Raw genomic sequence first — 23,947 nt, forward strand, 5'->3', positions numbered from 1 at the left:
TTGAGGCCAGCACAGACTACATGAAGAAAAATTCACAGTATTTGTTAGGTTTAAAGTGTAGTTATGGGGCTGGAGAGATGTCTCAGAGGTTAAGAGCAGTGACTGCTCTTCCAGAGGTCCCTAGTTCAATTCCCAGCACCCACATGGTGGCTCACAACTATCTATAATGAGATCTGGTGCCCTCTTCTGTATACATAATAAATACATAAATCTTTAAAAAACAAAGTGTAGTTATGGCCACAAAAGCAGCCCAGCCAGCCCGAGGGACAGCTCAGCAAGTCAAAGGCACATGCTGCCAGGCCTAATGACTGAATTCCATTCCTGGGACCCACGAAAATGAGCTGCAGAGGTTAGAATGAATTTGTAGTACTCGGGCTTTGCTGTGAAATGGAAGGCAGAGGTAGGGCAATCTGGACGCCGTGAGCCCAGTAGTCCCAGTAGTCCTGAGTCCACAGAGCAGCAGAAAACAAAAAAGATAGGAGAGAGACCCCGCCTCAATAAGATGTCCACTGACCCCTCCTTGTGATATGCACTTGGACACACGGTTCGTGTACACACACATGGACGGGGGTCTGGGGGACCGGGGGCGGGAATGACATTTACTGTGAGTGACTTAGAGCTTGTGCTGGATATGTTCATTAGGGTGTGGCTGTGCCGGCTGAGGAGTGTCCCTTACTCTGTGGGCTTTGGTTATGAGTGATCATTCATTTTATGATCAATCCTTTACTTAAAATAATAGAAGTAGGGGGCTGGAGAGATGGCTCAGAGGTTAAGAGCACCAACTGCTCTTCCAGAGGTCCTGAGTTCAATTCCCAGCAACCGCATGGTGACTCACAACCATCTGCAATGAGATCTGGCACCCTCTTCTGTATACATAATAAATAAATCTTAAAAAAAAAAACTAATAGAAGTAGTCAATTAAATTACTGAATTAAATTTTAGTTCTTGTAATCAATCCCAAGATCTTGAGCATGGTAGGTAAGCACATGGTGTGTCAGTGACTTACATATCCAATGCCTATTTTTTTATTTTGTGTGTGTGTTGTATGTATGTATATGTGTGTGCTTGTGTGTCAGGGTGCACCTAGGTGTATGTGCACACATGTGGAAGCCAGTGGTTAACAATCAAGTGTTATCCTCTATTGCTCTACACTTTATTTAAAAAGTAAGTGAATTTATTTATTTTAGGTCTGGGTGTGGGTGCATGTGCAGGCCAGAGAGCCTTTTTTATTTGTTTATGTGTCTGGAAGCTTATTTAGAGACACTCTTGTTCAATAAAGTTAGGATTCTCCAGTCGCAACCTCCTGCTCTGTAGCCCAAGCTGGATTTAAACTCACAGAGATCCTCCTGCTCTGCCTCTGGAATGCTGGGATTAAAGTCACGTGCTACCATGCCTGGCCAAAATAAGTTTGTTTGTTTATATTTATTTCTTTATTTCTTTTTTGGGTTTTTCGAGACAGGTTTTCTCTGTGTAGTTTTGGTTCCTGTCCTGGATCTCTCTCTCTGTAAACCCAGCTGGCCTCGAACTCACAGAGATCCACCTGGCTCTGCCTCCTGTTGGAATTAAAGGCGTGCGCCACCACCGCCCAGCTTTGTTTATTTTTAAAAAGCAAACAGAGTGTATAACTTATTCTCAGATATGGGTGCGGGGGGGGGGGGGGGAGACAGGGGGATGGGAGAGGGGCATCTGGTTGTTTCCTTGTTGTGGAAAGCCAACTCCCACCTTTTCTAAGGTTCTTAGGAGGAAGAGAGAGGGATCAGAAAATATCAGATAGAGAGATGTAGCCACTGTGGGGCTTTATTCAAAAGACTTTTTATAACAATCCCAAGGGGAGGGGCAAAGGACCTCCCCCTCGCAAGATCAAAGCACACTGCACAGCCAAGTGTGGACCCTTCCAAGCTCCTGGTAACCACATCTGTGGTCAAATCATCCCATTGTGCAGTCCTGCTGGGTAAAGCAAGCCCAGATTCTCTGACCCTGAGTAAGTTCTCCCTAGGAAACCTCTGTGAGCACACATTCTTTTTTTTCTGACAGACTTCGCTGTGGCGTCTTATGACCTTATGGTCCTTCTGCCTCAGTCTCCCTATCGTGATTACAGAAGTGCCACGGTGGCCACCTAGGGATCCGATCGAGTTTAAAAAATTGTTCTTTTGGAGATGGGTGTGTGGTTTGTGTTAGGGCAGGGTGAGGCAGGGAGATCGTTTCTCGCTGTGGCCCATAGAGTACGATCTCGGCCGGCCTGGACAACTTCATGGAATATGTACCAAAATGAGGAAGAAGGAGGCGCCAGAGCTTGTTCAGTTGGGAAGGCCTTGGCAGCCAAGTGGATGGTCTGCGCTCTCCCCCGGGACTCTCACAGTGGGAGGACAGAACCAGTTCTTGCACATTGTCCTCCGACTTTCACGTGGGTGCCGTGGTACATGCCTCCCAATACTCAACCCACATAAGTAAATACATTTTCAAAGGTCAGAGGAGGGCAGGGCACTCCTTCAGTCCCATCACTGGAGAAGCAGAGGCAGGTGGATCTTGGTGAGTTGAGAGCCAGCCTGGTCTACAGAGTCATTTCCAGACTTGCCAGAGTCACATTGATCCTGTGTCAAAAACTAAACAGGATAAAATATGAAATGAGCTGGAAACGGAGTCTTCAGGGTGGAGTTCTTGCCTAGAATCCCCCTGACAGGCTGCGATAGTCCTCGTAGGCAGAGCACTTGAGTGGGGGCATGGGTTCAGTCCTCAGTACAGCTCAAACCAAAGACATGGCGTCTCGCTACCTGACTTGAGTTTTGATGCCTTCTAGAGGTGTGATTGACATGCAGTGAACTACAGATTTGTAAAGCCCACAGTATGACCAGTGTGGACCCTTGTGTACCATATGACCCTTCCCCACAACAAGCTGAGTATTTCTTCCATCCCGCCTACTCATGGTTCCTGCCTGCTGTACCCACCCACCCACCCCCAACTTTCATTGAGTCCTTTCCCGTCTCTTTAGGTTTACTGGAATGTCCAGATTGGCTTGCATGGATGTAGGTACACCAGGATGCGTGCCCAGTCCCCACAGAGGTTAGGATGGGGGTATCAGTTCCTCTGGAACTGGAGTTTTGGGTGGTTGTGAGCCGTCCTGTGGGGGCTGGAAACCAAACCCAGGTCCTCTACCAGAGCAGCAAATGCTCTTAACCATTGAGCCATCTCTGCAGCCCTCGCGTTTCCAGATTTTTACCTGAATAGAATGATGATGTGTATATTCTTTTGCTTGGCTTTTCCTTTTGAAATTACCTGTGCTATATAGAGTAAGAGGTGATTCTCATTTTACTGTTGTGTTGTGTGCACGTCTCCCTGGCCCCCCACCCCCTACCACCACATACACCACAACAAATATTGGAAACAGGGCCTCTCTGTGTAGCGCTGGCTGGCCCGGAATTCACAGAAATCTGGTCTCTTAAGTGCTAGGATTAAAGGTGCGCTCTGTCACACCCAGCTTTTGCTTGTCGGGACTTGGTCTCGCTTCCCAGGTGGCCTGGACCTTTTGATACAGAACAGGCTGCTGCCGAACTCAGAGCAGGCCTCCCGCTTTTACCCCCGTGTGCTCTCCATGGGTGATTCCCTTCTTGTCCGTGTTTTGTCCGTGTTATATATAGATAGAACACAGTGTTTGCTTGCTCCTCAGGTGAGGAACATCTGGGTTACCTAGATTCTCGCGGCTCTCAGGAAGGGTTGTGTAAGGTTGGTTGCAGATTGGACTCCACCAGCACCCCTCCACACACAGTGCTGGTGATGTGAGCCAGGGGCTTGTGCATGCTAGGTCAGTGGTTTGCCGAGCTGCGGTGCCAGCCTTGTTTATCGAGAGTGAGACAGGGTTGTGCTACGGAGTCCAGACTGGCCTTGAACTTTGGTTCCTCCTGTCTCGGCATCTCTAGTGCTTCGGTTCCCTGTATGCCTCCAAGCCTGGCAAAACATTTCTTTTTGGGGGAATGGGGGTGGAGGGTGGGCAGCATTCCCGAGACAGGGCTTCTTTGTGTGGCCCTGGCTGTCCTGGAACTCACTCTGTAGACTAGACTGGCTTTGAACTCAGATCTGCCTGCCTCTGCCTCCCGAGTGCCGGGATCAAAGACTTGCGACCTCACTGCCACCGGTTCTTCTCATTGCAGTATAATTCAGCATTTTAAAGTGGATCACTAGTTGGCAACTGATCATTATGTGACTGAACACTTCCATCATACCTCACAAAAGCCCCCCCCATCCTTAAGTAGGGTCACATTTGTGTCAGCAGGCTTATGCCACTCAAGGAATGCTTGATTTCTGTATTCAGCTCACTGTCCAAATATTTGTATGAAATGAAAGTGGATAAAGGAGTTCAGAGGCTATGTTTGCACGTCTGTGTTTGCACATCTATGTTTGCACGTCTCAGAAAGTTTCTCCTTTTACGCCACCTCAGATCCCCCCCATGAGCCAGGTCATAGTAGCTTATGTTGTAATCCCAGCACTGTGTGAGGTTGAAGGCCAGCCTGGGTTACATAGTGAGACCCTACCTACAAACGCAAAAGAGCAACGAAAAAAGGAGTCGGATGTGGGCGGCATGGTGGCGCACACCTTAGTCCTGGCACTCGTTAGGCAGAGGCAGCCTGATCTCTCTGAGTTCGAGGCCAGCCAGGTCTACAAATCAAGTTTCCAGGATCAGTCGGGGCTGTTACACAGAGAAACCCTGTCTTAAAACAAAACAAAAGAACACCAAACAAAAAAGGTGGAGAATGGTTTGGGAATATTAAAATATCAGCCCTCCTTAAAGTGTTGTTAAACCTGAATGTAATTTGCTTTCGTTTGTAGGTGGCCGAGTGATGGCATCAGATACTGAGAGGACCATCCTGTCTCCTGGTGGAAGGTAAACCATCCCTCACCAGCACCGTTGTGCCTCCTGCCCAGAGTTACCAAAATAGCAGACAGCCTCATGCCCACACATCCAGAGTGCAAATGCAAATTTTGTTTTTAAGAAAAAGCCTTATTTTCTAGTAGCCCAGGACAGTCTCATATTGGAATTACCATGCCTCGGCATCCTAAATGCTGGGATTGGAGGCGTGTGCCACCACTGCCCGGCGAAGCCTTACTTTCTCGCAGTCCAGGTAGTCTTGGAATCCTCCTGCCTCGGCCTCCTAAGTGCTGGCATCGCAGGTGTGTGAGACGCTAGGCATGTAGGTTCGCCTCAGGACTTGTGCACAGTGGCACTTCCTGGGTAAGGCCGCACCTCGGGGAAGCTGTTGACTGCTGTGCAGACGGCTTTTGACGCCGGTGTCCGGTGACCCAGTCTCTTCCTCCTTTCAGTTGCGGTCCCATCAAAGTGAAAACTGAACCCACGGAAGACTCTGGTATGTACTAACACTCTTAGAGCCGCTTACGAAAATAGTCTTTCCCTCAGACGAGGAGGGTTATACTTTGAGTTGCTAGTTACTGTGTCTTGCTATGCTGACCAGCCTGGCGTCTTAGGAGCCTCCTGCCTCGGCCTGGCCAGCGCTAATAGTACAGGCATGTGCTTCTCTCCCTGGTTTCATTGTAGCAGGGCCCTCTAAAGAGCTATTTATACGTAATCATTACTGTTGTGCATGTGCCTGTATGTAAATATGGTATATTTGTATGCATGGGTGGGGTGGGAGGTTGTGTGCCTGTGCATGCTCCAAGGACAGAAGAGGGCACCTAGTATCTTCTACCCCGACTGTCCCTTTGAGGCAGGGTCTCTCGGAACCCAGGGCCAGCTATCTGGGAAGCTCAGTCCTGTTACCCTGGCCTCCCTCGGAGCTGAGGTGCCAAGCATTGGCTGCTTTCGCCCACTTGTTACGAGAGCCCTGAGGTGGAGTGAGCTCTGGTGCTTAGGATTGTGTAGGAAGTGTCCTCAGCCACGGAGCTGTCTCTCAAACTCCCTCGCTGTGGCTTGAACTTGTGATTTCCTCGTGGGAGATGACGCTGAACATTTCTTTCATGCACTCATTGGCTGTTCCTGTGTCTTTGATGACATGTCTTTTTTTTTTTTTTTTAGCGCGTGCGTGCGTGCGTGCGTGCGTGCGTGTGTGTGTGTGTGTGTGTGTGTGTGTGTGTGTAAGAGAGAGAGAATGAGAATGTGAGGGACAGACAGTGGAGGAGGGAGGGAGAGAATGAATCCAGGCACAATGTGTGCCACAGTGTACCTGTTGAGATCAGGTAGCAACCGCAAGTGTTGGTCTGAGGCGTTTTGCTCCTGCATAGGCCAGACTCTCTGACCTGAGAGTTTCCAGGGATTCTCTGCCTTCCATCTCCCTGTAAGAGAGCGGGTATTAGAGACACACAGCACCATGTCCAACTTTTTGTTGTTGTTGTTGTTGTTGTTGTTTTCCGAGACAGGGTTTCTCCGTAGCTTTGGAGCCTGTCCTGGACTCGCTCTGTACACAAGGCTGGCCTCGAACTCACAGAGATTCGCCTGCCTCTGCCTCCCGAGTGCTGGGATTACAGGCGTGTGCCACCACCACCCGGCCCATGTCCAGCTTTCCATGGGTTCTGGGGTGCAAACTTCAGTCCTTCTGCTGTGTGGCAAGCTCTCCACCCAGGGAGTCCTTTCTCCAGCTCCTGATTGCTTTATTTTCCACCTGTGGTTATTGGTTTTTTCCCCCCCCCAGTTTTCAGAAGTTCTGCATAGTTTTTTGGATACAAGTCAGAAATACGGTCTTGCAAATGTTTCTTAGAGCCTGTGCTTGGTCTTTTTATTTTCTTTAATGGTATATCTGAAACTCAAAAGATAATAAATTGTGGTTACTATGTTTTCAAGGTTGTGATTTTTTTTGTTTGTTTTTTAGATTTTAAAACATGTTTTACTTTTTCTTTCTTTTTGTTTTTGGGTTTTTTTTTTTTTTTTTGTTTTTTTTTTTTTTTTTTTTTGAGACAAGGTCTCTTTATGTAGTGCCTGCCTCTCCATCTCCAAGTTCTAGGAATAAAGGTGTGCACCACCACATCTGGTTTAATTCATTTAAAATTTTTTTATTTTCCAGGTTATAATTATATTATTTCTTCCTTTTCTTTCCTACCTCTAAACCCTTCTATATATACTGCCGTTCCCTCTTTCAAATTCAGGTCACATTGTTACTACATTCTCTCTCTCTCTCTCTCTCTCCCTCCCTCCCTCTCCCCTCCCTCCCACTCTCCCCCTCTTTCCCCATCTCCTCCCCCGAGCCCCTAAATATAACCTGCTCAGTCTGTATAATGTTACTTACGTGTAAGTTTTAGCAGAGAAGACTGTTTCTTCCTAATCTCAGTATTTCTTAGTTGCCTGTGTTCTCTGTATAGGGTTGAGATCTCATGGGTTTTAATTTTTTTTTTAAACTTAATATTCGAAGTTACCATTCAAGGTGGTGGGTTTCTCTGTGGCATTTTTTTTTTTTTTTTTTTTTTTTAAGAAAAAAAATTTTAAAGTTCTAGAGCTGTTTGGGCTTTACATTCCTTCCAACAGTTTTTTTTTTTTAAAAAAAGATTTATTTATTTATTATGTATACAGCATGTATGACTGCAGGCCAGAAGTGGGCACCAGATCTCATTACAGATGGTAGTGAGCCACCATGTGGTTGCTGGGAATTGAACTCAGGACCTCTGGAAGAGCAGTCGGTGCTCTTAACCTCTGAGCCACCTCTCCTGCCCCCAAGAAAATATTTTTTTAAAGTTGGTTGGTGCTGCACACCTTTAATCCCAGCACTCAGGAGGCAAAGGCAGGCAGATCTCTTGAGTTCTAGGCCAGCTTGGTCTTCAGAGTGAGTTCCAGGACAGCCAGGGCTGTATACAGAGAAACTCTGTCTCAAAAGCAAAAAATTAAAAATTTAAATAAATAAATGAATGAATGAATGAATGAATAAATAAATAAATAAATAAATGTGTATATATATATTTTTTGGGGGGGTGTTAAAAGAAAGTGTATAGGGGCAGGAGAGATGGCTTCTTAGAGGTTAAGAACACTGACTGCCCTTCCAGAGGACCCAGGTTTACTTCCCACCACCCACATGCCAACTCAACTGTCCCTCCAGTTTCAGGGAGTCCAACAACCTTCCCTTACACAGACACACATGCAGGCAAAACACCAATGCACATAAAATAAAAATAAAATTAAATAAATTGGTGTGTATTTGTGTGACTCTGTGTAGTTGGATGTGAGTGCAGTGCTTATAGTGACCAGCAGAGGGCATCAGAGCTTCCTGGAGCTCGAGTTACGGGTGGGCCTGAGCTGGAAGAGGAGTCCACGCTCTTAACCTCAGAGCCATCTCTCCAGCCCTGTCACTGTGGCATTTTCGTACACAGATATCGGTAAAGTGTTTCTTATGCCCTCCTCCACAGGACCACCCCCCATCCTCCCGCCCCCTTTCTGTTTATTGTTCTTTAGAGGCAGTATGGCTCTGTGGCTCTGGCTGTCCACTAATCCTGCAGCCTCCTGGCGGCTGAACCAGGCACAGGGTTTCCTTTTTATTTTCTTTTTACCTGGAAAATACTCGTCTAAAATAAAGTCAACAAAGCTTTGCGATTAGGTCTCTTCTGAGGGTTTCTAGCATTAGTTCTTAGGCTGGTCTGTGGGATGGCGAGATTGTTGTTAGGCATGTTACGGGGTCAGAGCATAAACCACTCAGCTCATGTGAATGTTGAAGACCCTCCTGCTCTCCTGGGTGACTTTGAGTCTCTGTCAGACGTAGCCGGGTTTTACCTCACTCCCTTCCCCAGCCAGAGCAGTCGGGCAGCCATATCCCACTGGTACTCTGTGTTCTAAAGTTTCCTTCCTGTCCTGATGGGACGAGACGAGGTGGGCATTCCTCCCTTCCTCTCCCCTTTTTCCCTAGAGCTCAGTTGATTTTTACTGTGAAGTTGTGCAGGTCGGTCAGTTGGTTGGGTCTGTCTGTCTGTCTATCTGTCAGTTGCCAAAACCTTGGCTTGGTTGGGGTTGCAGATGGCTTCCTTCAACACCTACCTACCTGATAAGCTTTTGCCCTTTCCAAGTCTTTAACGTGTGTCGGGATTTTAATGTGCAGTGCCCTGGAACTGCGACCTGCTGGAGACTGTCACTTGCTTACATGTGTCAGGATTTTAATGTGCAGTGCCCTGGAACTGCGACCTACTGGAGACTGTCACTTGTTTTGTAGGCATTTCTCTGGAAATGGCCGCTGTGACAGTTAAGGAGGAGTCAGAAGATCCTGACTACTATCAGTATAACGTTCAAGGTAACCGTGGTTTAATGGGGTTTTTCTTCCTGACACTTGGTGGTGGCCTTTAGCTCTCTGAGCAAATAGCCGTCTGTTTCTAGTGCCTGTTCCTGGTTTCCATCTGAGTCAGGCGAACCTGAGAGGTCTGGTCCCCATCTTCACTTGTGTGGTTAGCCCGATTCATCTTAGCAGTTTCCGCGTGGCGTGGTGAGCGCATGCGCGTGGGCTCAGCACTCGGGAGGCCAAGGCCAGCCAGAGCTCCACAGGGAGACCCCACCTCAAACAAACGAACATTTTCGTGGCTGCTTCAGTGTGTGCATTGTGAAATGTTCACAGAGTTCTAGTTTTCACTTGCCCGGGAGACTTGATTTTCTTTAAAGTGGTAAGCCTTATTTATTGGCTGTGGAGTAGTTTTCAAATGCCTCGGATAATATTTCATGACGTTGAAGTGTGCAAATATCTGTGTACATGCACTGCTCCTTGTCAGTGACAAACTTGGGGGTTGGGTGTGCTCGCTCGTGTGGAGGTGAAGGACAGCTAGGAGTTGGTTCTTTCCTTACACTAGACGGCTCCTGGGGGCTGAACTTGGACTATTAAGCTTGGTGGCATGTGCCTTTCCCGACTAAGCTCTCTTGCTGACCTTTGAACAGTTTACTGATTGTGACCCTAGGACTTGAAACTGACATCATCATCATCATCAGGATTATTTTTATGGTTTTAGAGTTAGAATATAGCTAGACTTGGTTGGTAGTGTCTTGCTCATGTACCTAAAGGTACATAAAGGGAACAGGTAGATGGATGTTTGAAATAAAATATCCCCTCCTTTAGTATTTTCTTCATTGACATCATTTTCATTACCTGCCCCCCAACACACACACACACCCCACGCACACACCCTCAACTCACACTGGGAAGGTGACATTTCTTTGGTATTTTTTGTACAGCGTTTCTTCTGTGTAGCTCTGGCTGTCCTGGTACTCATTAAGTAGATCAGGCTGGCCTCAAATTCGCAAAGGTCTACCTGCCTCTACCTCCTGAGTGCTGAGATAAAAGCATACGTTATCACTCTTGGATGTGTTCACTGTGCCAAATGGTACTGGGCTTGGCTTGGCTTGGCTTGAGTCAGGGTCTCATGTATCTCAGGCTGCCCTCAAGCTCCGCATGTCGCCGAGGATGAGTTCTAACTTGGGATGCTCCCCCCCCCCCCACCCTGTTTTCCTCATTGAACCGACTTTCTTTAGTGCAGTTGAAGAAGTTAAGCTACATGTTCCACTGGCCGCTCCCCAGGCCAGTAGAGCAGTGCCTTGTGGGTATTTCCCTTTTTTCTTTCCACCCTTCTCCCTGTCTTCCTCTCTCCCACACTCCCCTCTTTGGGCTGGAGATTGACCCCAGGGCCTTGAGCTTGGGGCGAGCAGGTCTTCGGCCCCTGAGCCACACCACAGCCCTAGGATGTCTCTCCTTTGTGACGTGTCTCCTGCTTGTACTGTGTGCTGGTGTCTGTGTGCTGTTGCAGACTGTTCAGATGCAGTGGTTGTGAACCTGTGGGTTGTGACCCCTTTGGGGGTGAATGACCCTTTCTCAGGGGTCGCCTAAGACCATCGGAAAACACATTTATGTTACGATTCATAGTAGTAGCAAAATGACATTTATGAAGCAGCAATGAAAATAACTTTATGGTTGGGGTCACCACAACATGAGGAACTGTATTAAAGGGCCGCCGCAGCATGAGGAAGGTCCAGAACCACTGGTCTAGGGTGTTTTCTGTGTTGTATGTAGACAGTGTTTTGTGTTCATGTTTTCTTTGATTATGGTTTTGCTATGAGCTGAGGTCCCCAAACTCAGGAGTCTCCCTGCTCTCTCGAGTGTTAGTGTCATAGACTGTGGCTTGTTGTTGGTTTTATGTTAAGAAGTAGGCATTGAAAGTAGCGCTTTGCTTCTTTCAGTTGATTAATTCTAAAAAGCTCGTTCAGGGTCTCGGGCTTTAGCTCAGGGCTAGTGTTCACCTAGGATGCCAGAAGCCCTGGCATCCATCCCCAGTACCCCAGAGACTGGCCACACCCGAGCACACTTGTGTTCCCCGCACTCTAGAGGTGGAGGCTTAGCAAGACCTCAGAAGTCAGAGGTCAGCCTGGGCTCCATGTAACTGTCTCACATACAGTGGAAACTTTGCTGTACTATGTTACGTAGATCTGTGACTTTGTGTTATGTGTTTCCTAGTGAATGAACTTTCATTATGGCATCTTCATATATGTGTGTATTGCACTTGGACCATAACCCTGTGGCTCTGTTTTGTCTCTTCACACGTTGTGTACCCAAATCCCCTTCCTCTCTCCCAAGTAATCCCCCTCCTGTTTTCATGTATTTTCAAAATACTTTGACTAATGGAAAACCTTTGTTAACTTAATGAAAAGGATTCTGGACCAGAAAGTGCATCATGGAACCCTGCCTGGTGGTTTGTTGTGTAGGCCTCTGTGGTGGCTGAGGCTTACTAGTAGTGCATGTCCTTCAGCAAGCCTGGGCGAGGTTAAGAGTCTGAGTCATCCCTGTGTGGAGGAAGCAATCAGTAGGCAGGCATGTGCAGTCAGCGTCTGCCTTTGCCGTAGTGAGCGCTTGCCCATTTGAACCACTCCGAGCCTCCATTACAGATGTGCCATTACCATACCATCCCGTCCTGTTGGTCATCCTCAGTCTCCTTAACCGTGTACACAAACCTTTACCTGAACACACTTCTCAGACCATCAACCAAGACCATCAACTAACATCCCTTTTTTTTTTTTTTTTTTGCCTGTTTTTATTTCTAAAAAAAGGCCATCATTCCATACACCTCACCCAGATAGGCACTAATGTGACCAACATATGCTTTGAAATTCCTTTTGAAGCTTATCTTTGTATTCCAAAGCAGGCCCTTCTGAAACTGATGATGTTGATGAAAAGCTCCCCCTTTCGAAGGCTTTGCAAGGTATCGCCTTTCAGTTCTGCTCTCCCACATCCTGTTCGTATTTACTGTTTCTTTATATTGGACAGACTGTTTTAATAATTATAACTATATTACTTTTCCAAATGGAAAAGGAAAAAAATGTATTGGCCTTTTTTTTTTTTTTAAAACATAAATGAACTTCACAAGCAAAATTTTTCAAAACCAATTTTCCCTTTTGTGAATCTAGTAATGAATCTCGAAATGGGTACATGACACACTTTCCTATTGAAGGTAAAGTACACTTTATACCTTTATCAGCATAGTCGGCAGGCAGCCTGGTACTGGGGTTAGCTACATGAGCAGTGCTAAGGCGTGGCGATGCTTAGCTTGGGAAGGATTGCAGACTATCCCTGTGAACCCCTGTGCTTACTGAATGACTCCTTGGGTAACTTTTGTGCTGCGTTTCCAGACTTGGTCCTAGTCTGTTAGTGATGGCTTCTCCTCTGTCCCTTCTGGCGTTGATCTCATGCGATGTATTTTCTTTAGTGTTACTCTAGAATGTAAATAGAATGGTCTCTTAGATTTTCATAGATTTTAGTAGACCAGAGAGGACACACAGGGTCATAGTATGCATGAGCAGCCTCCCTAACCGGCCCTCGGTATCTCGGCCGTGCCTGTGGACGGCTGGTCTCTTCTCCCTTCTCTCGTGTTTTGGCTTCACATCTGTTTCTTTTGACTTTACACAGTCAAAGAATGTACAGCTCCGTAAAAGCACACGTGAGGGTCCACAGAGCATAAGAACGTGTGCAGAGGAAGCACACTGTGCCTGCGGCTGGCAGGTCCGCTTGTGAATGTAGTACTGTCTGCCCTTAGCTTTGACCTTCCGGTGAGGTCCCGCCGCAGAGCATGTGGGAAGCATCCCGAGACAGTCAGGGCACAACGGCACAGAGCGTTGCGACACAAAGACCTAAGCTGGGCACTGTGAGAGCTCTGAGGCACACTCCAGGTCAAGTGTACAGATGACCTTAGGCAGGAGCTGAGCAGTCGTCAGGAGACCGACCCACCCACCCCTCAGTGACTCCTGTACTGGCAGGTGTCTGTTTTCCTTTATGCACGATGGTGTTTTTCCTCTTTTCCTGTCCCCAGCTTAGACACTTAGAGATTGAGGATGCACTTGGGGGCAGCTGTGCCCTGGATCCCAAGGGGCCGTTTGGTGTCCTGGCTGGCGGCTCTCGTGCGGTGCCCGGTCCTCTTGCTCTTCCTGGCTGCCTGACCCAACAGGTGGCTGGATGTATGCCCCATGTCCAGAAGCAGGCAGGTTATTTCCTGAACTAAAATGCTTTTGAAACTGAAAATAGTCTCTAGAATTTTAATTCTTCAGGTGTTTAAGTACAACTGTGATTAAATTAGGGACTAGTGTCCGTAGCTTCTATCACGGTAGAAAGGGAACGTTCCACACACAATAAGCCTTGACTTTGTTTTGGTTTTGTTTTGTTGTTTTTGACACCTTGTTAAGTCTCTAGGCAAAGACAGACTTGCTTCTGATTTGGTGTTTGGTTTGTGGGTTGTCGCCAGATGAGCATGGTACCTGGACTGTAACGGCTTCTCAGCTGCCAGCATCCCTTGGCAATACAGCATGTGGTGACAGTGACTAGTCCCCAAGCCCCAACCCTGCACAGTTGTGTTCTGGATGTTTGCATTTCCAAACGTTTTCAGCTTCCAAATAGCAGAGTTAAAGATTTTTCTGAGTTAGAAAACATTGTTTGAATGTATTGCTGAGTTAAAAAATCTTTTCGTGTATGTTTTATTAAAGTGTATGGTCACCTAGTTTTTCTTCTTTTACTGCTAGTTTTTTTTTTTTGTTTTTTTTTTTTAACTGGTTTAGTATATATTGTTCATTTTCTTTGTAGGAAGCCGTCATTCCTCAGAAGGCAACGAGGGAACAGAAGTGGATGTACCCGCAGAAGGTTAGGAAAGAAGGGGCCTTGAATTTTCCCCTATCTGTTGCCCGTTCTTTGGAGATGAGGCGGTGGTGGGCTGTGCCTTTGTGGCCAGCACCTTCATTTTTAGAGAGGAGGCATGTGGTGGCATGCTCTCACTGTGCTAAAGGCACTGGGCCTGGCCGCCATGGTTAGGGATGCTCTTCTTGGCCGTGCCAAATCAGTGGGTCCTGTTTCTTTTTAGCTTTCTTGTGCCATATTGAAAGAGGAGGGAAAAAATGCCAATATTTTATTTATTTATTTATTTATTTATTTATTTGGTCTTTTTTGTTATTTTGCCTTTTTTTTTTTTTTTCCAGAGCTGAGGACCGAACCCAGGGCCTTGCGCTTGCTAGGCAAGCGCTCTACCACTGAGTTAAATCCCCAACCCCAATATTTTATTTTACTACACGAATTAATTATTTTTCAGTAGTTTACAATTAAAATGGCTCCTGGTTGTATTCCGTTTAACTTTAAAACGTGCCATTTATCATCCCCACTTTGTTCGTAGGGCAACAGATAACTCTGTGACCGAGAGGTTTTCTGTCTTCTCACTGTTCACCCACCCGCAGCTACCCTAGGAATGGCTGCCCCTCAGTTAGCCCCTGAAGTTCTTCTTAGCACTCACTCTTGCAGCAACACAGTTGAGGGATGTTAAGTACCAGACTGCGCAGTGTGCGTGGGAGCGCCCCCTGCTGGGTGGTTGGAGTAGTTCACAGCCCTCCCAGGAGATGGCTGTGGGTCATCTCGTTTCCCAGTCAGTGTTCCTCTCATTAACTCTTGTTTATAACAACACAGGGGCAATTTATCCTGAAACTTGGCATTCCTTGTATCTGTTGTTTCGTTTTATTTAAGAACTCATGGATTTGACCTTTGACCTTCTATTGAAGGGGTGTTCTTAGCAAAGACATGGGCTGATCTGTGCACATTCCGCTTCAGCAGGCTTTCTAGTAGGAATAAATTTCTCTCAAAAATGTTGATGTTCTAGCTGGGTGTGGTAGCGCACACCTGTTATCCCAGCACTTGGGAGGCTGAGGCAGGAGGATCACCCATGAGTTTGAGGCCAGCCTGGGCTACATGGTGAGTCCCAGGCCAGCCTGGGCTACGTAGTGAGACCCTGTCTCAAAATAATTCAGAAAAAGAAGTACTTGTGCATCCTTGAGACGTTCTTCATAGGTGATTGTGTGGTGAGCGCCCTGTTGGGTTTGTGCAGGTAATGTGATGGTCCTCTGTAGCAGGTCTTAGATTGGGGTGGGTGGGTGCTAACAACAGGCCTCTGTACAGGACCCGCATGGTTCATCCAGCACCCAGACTGCTTCACGGTTTCACAAGTCTGTCAACACATACTGGGTCTCAGACTCGTTTCTGATGCAATGCTCAGTGATGTGTTCCAGTGTTAACAGCCAGGTTAACTTGAGTGCACTTGAGTACTTTTCTTTGCTCCTGTACTAACAGCAGACATCATCTTTTGACAACTCAGTTAATCTCTCAACCTTTGCAAAATGAAAGGCACCTAACGAAAATTCCCTGTGCTTCCAGCACTAACATCTCCCGTGTACGTACGTTTTGTGTCGTAACACAAATCCCGGGCAGAGTCCTGCAAGTGGGTCCCCTGCAGCCCTGCATGCACCCGTCACAGCCTTTCTCTTGATACGAAGGTCTCCTTTGCACAAAGCTGGCTGTGGTTTTATTTAACAGTGTATAGAAACCACGCGTAGGGTTCCTGGAAGGAGAGAGGCCGTAGTGTCCACACTAGAAAGCATGTTTTTATCTGGCATCCTCCAGTTGTAGCAAGGAAACAATTGTGAGTCTGCTGTACCCACATTCCTCCAGGAACACGGGGCTCTTGAGTCCACCGATGCAGGTAACATGGTGTTCTCTTAACACTTTCCAGCGTTTTCGACGTTTTGTTTTCTTTTATCCCTCGTGGTAATCAAGGGTCAAATCTTTTTAATGAACATGAACTGAATGCAAATACCAGCTGCCTTTTGTTGTAGGCTTCTTTTGGAGCACCAGACAGTAAGTGTTGGAGCACATGGAGCATGCTGAATAATGAATGTCATTTTAGAATTTTATCTTTTTCAAGATTCTACTCAACATGTCCCTTCAGAAACAAGTGAGGACCCTGAAGTTGAGGTGACTATTGAAGGTTAGTTATTCAAGCCTTGACTCCGAGAGTCCACTTCTGGTCATGAGCGTACATGTCACAGTCACACTGAGTCTGCATCTCATTCATTCTGAAAGAAGCTGGGGACAGAGCAGCCCACGCCCCAGTAGGCCCCCCCCCCCCCCCCCCCCGGTTGCTCTAGGAGTGCTGGGTGACAGGTTTAAGCTGTGCAAAGTAGATTTGGCCTGGAGGTAGACCAAACTATGCTTTCTGTCAGTAGTAATTGAAAAGTGGAGGAAAAAAGACATCCCAACCTAGATCCACGCACGCACACAGACAGATTCTAGGACCTTTTGGCTTGGGAGTGAAGACATTGAAGATGTGCAGAGGGGAGGAGAAGGCTGCCCAAGATGGCCTCAAACGTGTAGGCTCCTGCCATCCTGCCCCAGTTTCCCAAGTAGCTAAGACTGTAGGCTTATGCCATGGTCCTGGCGAGGCAGTAACTTTTAATGCACGTCCCTCCCGCAATGGCACTTACTTGTCTTTTGAAAATGTTTGGAAGCAATGTTACGAATAAAAATTAAAATAATCCCCAGTAGCTAAGTTACCTTCATACTTGTTTGTTTTGAAATGGGGTCTCACTGTGTATCCCTGGTTGGCCTGGAACTTAGTATGTAGACCAGGCAGCCTTGTATTCAGTGATCTGCCTGCCTCTGCTTCCAGAGTGCTGAGGTTAAAGGCGTGTGCCTTTACTATTAAAACAATTTTTTTCTTTCTAGAGTAAGGTCTCACTATGAAGCCTGGGCTGTCCTGGAATGGCTTTGTAGACCAGGCTGGTCTTGAACTCTTAGAGTTCTGTCGGCCTGTTGTCCAGTGCTGGCATTGAAGGTGTGTCCTGCCGTCCAGGTTTCTTCCCCTTCAGTCCGGTGTCTTCCAGGACCCCTCTATAAGCACTCCTCAGTATGGTGCTTTCTTGTACAGCACTGGAAACCAGGGACTGAGGTTCTCACCCAGTCAGCCCCTTCATCTGGGGACGGCGGCAGTACGTGGCCGATAGGTTATTTATATGCACATGTGGATTTGTGGATCTCTGCATTTTTGCAAATGTGTAGGTGCATTATGATACAAGTTTTTGTCACATAGACCCCCACCTCCCCAATACACACAGTTGGCAGTTCTTTTTTCCTAACCACAGCATAACCTTTCTTGGTTTGGGAGCTTGGGTGTGCTCTGTCTCCCTCTCTCTGTCTCTCTCCGTGACCTGTCCTATTGTGTCTCCATTGTATTGAAGATGTATGCTGGTTTGATGGCTTTCACGTGTCAGAAGAAATCTTTTCATACTTCATGTTTCAATTGCAGTAAATTAATGCATAGATTTGTCTTCCTCATTAACATAATTTTATTAACCTGAAAGCTACTTTGAATTCTTTGCAGTCAATTAGAGAATTGAAATTTTGTCACCTTTAGTTTAGGACTGGTGAGGTGGCTTAGCTGGTAGAGGTACTTGTCACCAATCCTGATGACCTGAGTTCAGTCCCCAGGACCCACGTAGTAGAAGATGAGAACCACCTCCTGTTCTCCGAATCCTAGTGATAGGTGCCTGTCCCCCTCCCCAAACACATACAAAAATGAATAAATACATTGTACATTTTAAAAATGATTTTTTTATTTTTATTTTTGTGCATTGGTGTTCTGCCTGCATGTATATCTTGTCTGAGGGAGTCATATCACTGTGAGCTAGAGTTAGAGACAGTTGTGAGCCACCATGTGGGTGCTGGGAATTGAACCTGGGTCCTCTGGAAGAGCAGCCAATGCCCTTAACTGCTGAGCCATCTCTCCAGTCCCAAATTATAAATTTTTAAATAAAAAACCCCAATTAACTTCTAGAAGAGTATAAGTATGTAAATGAGATGGTAATCAACTTTATCCTTTATATAGAAATGAGAAAAGTAAGTTCTTCTTTGAATTATAGAAATAAAACTGGGGATGGGGATTTAGCTCAGTGGTAGAGCAAGCGCAAGGCCCTGGGTTCGATCCTCAGCTCAAAAAAAAAAAAAAAAAGAAAAGAAAAGAAAATTGGATAAGATGAAGAACCAATTTGGGTTTGGAGTTTGGGGTTTTGTTATTTTTTGTTGTTGTTTTTGTTTGTTTGTTTTGAGACAGGGTCTCTCTATGTAGGCCCAAATGTCCTGAAACTTGATATGTAGACCAGTAGACTGGGTTGCCCTGGAACTCACAGAGATCCACCGGCCTCTGCCTCCCGAGTGCTGGGATTAAAGGTGTGCACCACCACACCTGGCACCGAGTTAGTATAGTGGCTGTGTTGATTATTTACAAAGTAAATCCTGTCTTACAGCCCCAAAGTCACACAAGCAAACAACTGAAGGATGGCAAAAGATCCCTAATGTGTAATTATGTTTAATGACAAGGAAAAGCCCAGGGCTACACAGATGTCTCAGCAGTTAAGAGGACCCGTATTTTGCTGACAGTCTTCCATAACTTCAGTTCTAGGGACCCAGCGTCCTCTTGTGGGATCCAAAGGCACCAGGCATGCATATGGTGCACATACATTTATGAAGGCAAACACTCATACACATAAAATAAAAATAATAAGTCTTAAAACACACAAAGGAAAAGCACAACTAGAGAAGAAACTTGGTTTTCTTTAGGGATGTGCTTCTACTTTGAAGAAAGGTTTAAGAAGAATGAGCCACTCCTGATGCCCAGGACGACTGTTGGCCCTGTTGTATCTTTCTACATTTTCTACGGAGTTTATAGAAAAGAATAAGGGAAAAAAAAATACTTGTTGGGTAGTGGTGGTGTACACCTTTAATCCCAGGACACAGGAGGCTGAGGCAGGTGGATCTCTGTGACTTTGAGGCTAGCCTGGTCCACAGAGTGAGTTCCAGGACAGCTAGGGCTACACACAGAGAAACCCTGTCTGGAAAAACCAAAAACAACAAAAACTTGGTCATATTTTATAGTGTTTGACTTGCCCCTGCTTGTGTCTATGAGTTTCTGGGCTCTTCTTTGTGGTGATCCCTCTGTGGCTAGAGGCAGTGGTTAGCAGCTCTTGGCTGCCGTAGTGTGCTGTGTGGGGGTGGCTTGGGAGCCGTCTGACTGGCTACATAGGCCTCGGTCTCAAACATCACACTTACAGTGGGCCTTAGGTCGGATGCTCTTCCCTTTGGCATATGCAGAGAAGATAGATGTAGGGCGTGTGTGGCGCACACTCAACGGTCTCGGCACTCAGGAGGACACTGAGGGAGAAGGATTACCACGGAATGACTGTCCAGATCCTGTGTATGGGGAAGCATGGGGTGGGGGGCGAGGGGCTTGGGGCTTGGTAAGTTGTAGCTTGCTTTTGTGAGCGTTCTCTTTAGCCTTTAGCCCTGACTTTATTTCACTGTTTTCTTGAAGTTGCTTTAAAGTAAGTTTGCTTTCTGACTCGGGTTGTGTTTTCATGGATGAGCTACCCTGACCTTTTTTCTGTTATTGTTCTTTTTAAGGCCATACAGATATTTCTGCATGCTTTTGGTCCTTCTGACCACTCAACTGTGCACCGCCACAGGCGGTAGTGCGGAGCTGAGTGTGCCACACACTTGGACAGCTGTATTTTTCTGTTCCAATATAGTAGCCATTTTTCTACCCACAGTGTGTGTGTTTCATAGCATGAACAGCCACTTGATATATGCAGATGAGAGGTGTGAGTTTGCACAGGGTTCTTCAGAGCTGTGGGGTCATCGGAAAGCTTAGGGTAGATGTCATTTTCCAGAGAAGACCTTTTTTTTTTTCCTTCCTTCCTTTCTGGTGAAATGAATGCTGAGGATATTAGCTGCTACCTGAAATGGAAGCCTGCAATTGGATATGTGTTCATGTCATCATTCCACAAACATAAGAGCCTGACATATACCTGGTGGTGCTCCTGTCCTGCAGAATGCTTTGCCTGGAGCAGGAACAGCTCATCCCCTTCACCTTGAAGGAGGCCTAAGTCGGGCAGGGTTGGTGGAAGCCATTGGGGCTGCCGTTGAGTTTGTGGGCACTTGACGGAGCCAGCGTTTAGAATGCTTTAGACAGGTCATGCATGACCAGATAGGAGCCAATGTGAAATTCCAAGTTCTGGACTGGAGCCGCAGGAAAAGGTGAGGCACACCCCCCAGCAGCCGGACTAGGGGCTTTGTAAGCAATTGCTTTACCACTGAGCCGCTTCTCCAGACCCAATCAGGTCATCTTCATAAAACATGTACCAGTATATCTTGAATTCTGAAGTGGGTTTGACTGACTTAGGACTTAAGTGAGGTGGTTTTTTTTGTTTGTTAGTTTTTTAGGCAGGCTCTCTCTCTGTAGCCCTGGCTGTCCTGGAACTCACTCTGTAGACCAGGCTGGCCTTGCACTCAGAGACCCACCTGTCTCTGCCTCCCAAGTGCTGGGATTAAAGGTGTGCGCCACCATACCTGACAACCTATGTCTTTAAAATAAAGATTCTGTGAGCTACATTTGCAGACGATGTTGGAGCTGGCAGCTTAGCTGTGGGTCCTGACCTTCGTGGGACCAGAGGATAGTGGCAGTTCTTCCTTGGGCCAGGTGTCCTTGGCGTTAGTTTCAGTGCATTGAGAGACGGGATTTTACTTTGAGGTCCCTTCCATGCCATTAAAATAAGCATGAGCTTCACAAGCGTGCTGACCTGTGTAGGCCCCATGCTCCTGTCCTGCTGGGGATTTGTACATGGTCCTGTGTCGAGGGAGGCAACAACATCTCTGTTCCTTTCTTTCTGGAAACTTTGTGCTACGGAGACTATTTACAGAGCCAGCCTGATGGAGCTTTAGGAAGCTGAGGGAGGAGAATCCTGAGTCCAAAGCCCCCTTGTCTCAAGTCACAGCAACAACAAAAGGCTGGTGTGTGCTTTAGTGGGAGAGCCCAATGCCATGGAATGTCCCAACTGAAACAAATAATAAATAAATAAATAAAAAATCCCAAAACTAACAGTATCAGGGGAAGGCAATATTGACATAATCCCACCCCCCACTCCCCACCCCCGTTTGAGGCCATTGGAATAATTTGTAAGCTTCCATTCAGGGTTCATCTTCCTCTTCTCCTAACACCCCTGCATTGTTAGTAGTGGAAACAGCTGCCTCCATTAAAACCTTTCTTTCTCAGAGCACGGTGAGTGGAGCACAGCTGTGGTCATGGAAGCTTTTAGAGGCGAGAGAACTGGTCAGAGGGGCCGAGCAGCTGGCCTGCGGGGTGGTGCAGCTGGTGCTCGTGTGCCAGGTCCCCTCAGTGCCTGGGGTTGCCCTCTCCGCTGCACTGTTGCTCCAGCAGCCACTTCCTGCAGTAACGAAGGTTTTCTTTCTCAAGATGATGAGTACTCCCCACCCACCAAGAGGCCAAAGAGCAGCGAGCCGCCCCCACCTCCGCCAGTCCCCGAGCCCGTCAATGCCGGCAAGCGCAAAGTCAGGGAGTTCAACTTCGGTAAGGGCCTGCGGGGGTGGGGTATGGGGGGGGGAGAGATGGGGGGAGGGGCTAAGAGGTGGGCAACTGTGATGCAGGACGGGGTGGATCTGTGTCGCCTGTAAGCAACCGGGAGTCGATGGCATTGTGTCGGCCATTTGGCGCCCCATTATCCACAGCCCCCAAACCTATGTTTGTGAACTTAATCCCTCCTGGTGTTCTGTTCTGCCGTGTTGCCCACCGGCTACTAATTGGCCAGTATAGTTCTCCTAAGGCACTGGGTAAAACATTAGGGGTGAGGTAGTTTTGTGGTCCATATTTTGAAGGCCACTTCACTTTTGAAAATGTCTTTGTTTTGTCTGGCCTGGGGTAGAGCCCAGGGCTTCATCTAGGCCAGTGCTCTCCCAGCACCGAACCCCACCCCAGCCTTGATGAAGGCAGCTGAATCTCCCACTTTGGTTTTGTTGCATCTACTGGCTCTGACAAGATTTTGTGTGTGTGTGAGTTTGTTAAATGTCTCCAGTGTGTGTGGAAGTTGCAGGTACCTCCCAATAAGGCCTTGCTCCTCCATAGCTGGCATGCTGCAGGAGGTGCCCCCCAGGGCCCATGGAGGCCTCTCTTTGCTGCAGTTTTATGGTGCTCAGTTGGCCTGATCTTTTCTAATCGCCTGCCTATAAGAAGTTTAAAGGCTACAAAGGCAGTCTGTAGACTGTTCTAAAAATACGTTTCAAATGTCCCTCAGCCTCCAATGGCTTCTAAGAGCCACAGAAAAAGGGAACACACTTGGGAAGTCGGGGAGAAGCCAGCCTGGGATGGGCTGATAGGCAGGTCGTCTGCTCTTGAGAGCACCCAGTGCCAAGCGGCCCTCGGTCCTGAAAACAGCCCCCTCTCATTTCCAGAGAAGTGGAACGCGCGCATCACTGACCTACGGAAACAAGTTGAAGAACTGTTCGAAAGAAAATACGGTATGTCTGCAGCCGTCCTTTGAGTTCGTTGCTCAGATGAGCCGGGCAGGTCGGCCCGGAGTTCTGCCTTCCTCACAGCTGTCTCCAAGAAGGGCATATTAGAACCTAAGTTTCTAGATCACCACTAAGTGGAGGCAATTCACTATGTAGACCAGCTTGGCATCCAATTCACCGAGACCTACCTCCCTCTACCTCTAGAGTGGTGGGATTAAAGGCGTGTGCCACCATGCCTGGCTCAGATACATACAGATTCAAATTTTGTTGATCTTGGCTCTTGGAAACTTTTAAGACAGGGTTTCTCTGTGAAGCTCTGGCTCTCCTAGATAGAACTCGCTCTGTTAACCAGGCTGGCCTTGAACTCACAGAGATCCTCCTGAGTACTGGGATTAAAGGTGTGCAACACCACTGCCCAGGATCCTTTTTTAAAAAAATATTTATTTATTTTTATGTTAGCTTTATCAGTGTGCATGTATGTTCTATACCCCCTATGTGCCTGGTACAGAGATGGTTGTGAGCTGCCATGTGCATGCTGGGAAATGAACCTCTGCAAGAGCCGCAAATGCTCTTAACCACTGAGCTGTCGCTTCAGCCCCAACGTGTGTCTCTTAACTGTGGCTGAGAACTTTAATGAAAGTCTAGAGTTACTGTCTAATTAATTTGCTAAATGTTGCATATTTTCCTTTATTCGCTTTATGGCTCCCTTAGTGTTCCTCCAGCCTTGTGTTTAGAGAACACAGACACAGTCCATGTTAAAGCAGTGAGGTCCAGCAGGCAGGGCATGGCTAGGACAGGGTGCCATGTCTTCGTGCTCCTGGCCCCCTCTTCTGAGTAGGCCTGAGAACTGAAGGTGTATCCTGAGGATCTGGTGAGACAGCACAGTCCTTGCAGGATGCCGGCTTGTAGATGCTCCATGCTCGCTCTTTGGGTTTTCCTATTTTAATCAGCCCCGTTCTGAGCTGGAGTAGTTTAGTATGAGGACAGTTCCCTGACCTTGTGCTCCTCAGCCATGGAGAACCAACGCTGCTGTCGAGCCTAATGGATTGGATTGTTTTGTTTGCTTGGGATAAGATCTCACCATGCACAGGCTGGCATAGAACTCACGGCAATCCCCCTGCCTCCTGGGTGGTGGAATCACCACCATGCCCACCAAGATACTTTTGTATATACGAAAATAAATATGTGCCAACTGCTATGAAATTATCATAACCATCTTTATGTTTTAAGAATTGAAAGCAGCTTGGGTGGTAATTGGCTGAGAAGGAGGAATTCTCACTGTGTTCTATAAACTTGGTATTTGGCCTCAGGGGATTAATGAGTTTGTGCTTAGTGTCGAGCTCAAT

General features: G+C 47.1%; 1 protein-coding gene across 13 annotated transcripts in view; it reads left to right on the forward strand.

Annotated features, from left to right (window-relative positions):
• The window catches only part of Gtf2i (general transcription factor IIi), a 93,815-nt gene that overhangs the window by 40,527 nt on the left and 29,341 nt on the right, over window positions 1–23,947 (forward strand). For 2 of the 13 annotated variants that reach the window (XM_036172386.1, XM_036172384.1), the window contains exons 7-14: window positions 4,822–4,876; window positions 5,314–5,357; window positions 9,129–9,206; window positions 12,091–12,147; window positions 14,016–14,072; window positions 16,171–16,233; window positions 21,550–21,663; window positions 22,542–22,607. In XM_036172386.1, coding sequence (XP_036028279.1) covers window positions 4,822–4,876; window positions 5,314–5,357; window positions 9,129–9,206; window positions 12,091–12,147; window positions 14,016–14,072; window positions 16,171–16,233; window positions 21,550–21,663; window positions 22,542–22,607 — 534 coding nt within the window. Of the gene's footprint in view, window positions 1–4,821; window positions 4,877–5,313; window positions 5,358–9,128; window positions 9,207–12,087; window positions 12,148–14,015; window positions 14,073–16,170; window positions 16,234–21,549; window positions 21,664–22,541; window positions 22,608–23,947 lie in introns of all 13 variants that reach the window. The other 11 variants (XM_036172392.1, XM_036172390.1, XM_036172391.1 and 8 more) reach the window with 8 other exon arrangements.

This window comes from Onychomys torridus, chromosome 22 (assembly GCF_903995425.1).
Source record: "Onychomys torridus chromosome 22, mOncTor1.1, whole genome shotgun sequence".
Lineage (NCBI taxonomy): Eukaryota > Metazoa > Chordata > Mammalia > Rodentia > Cricetidae > Onychomys > Onychomys torridus.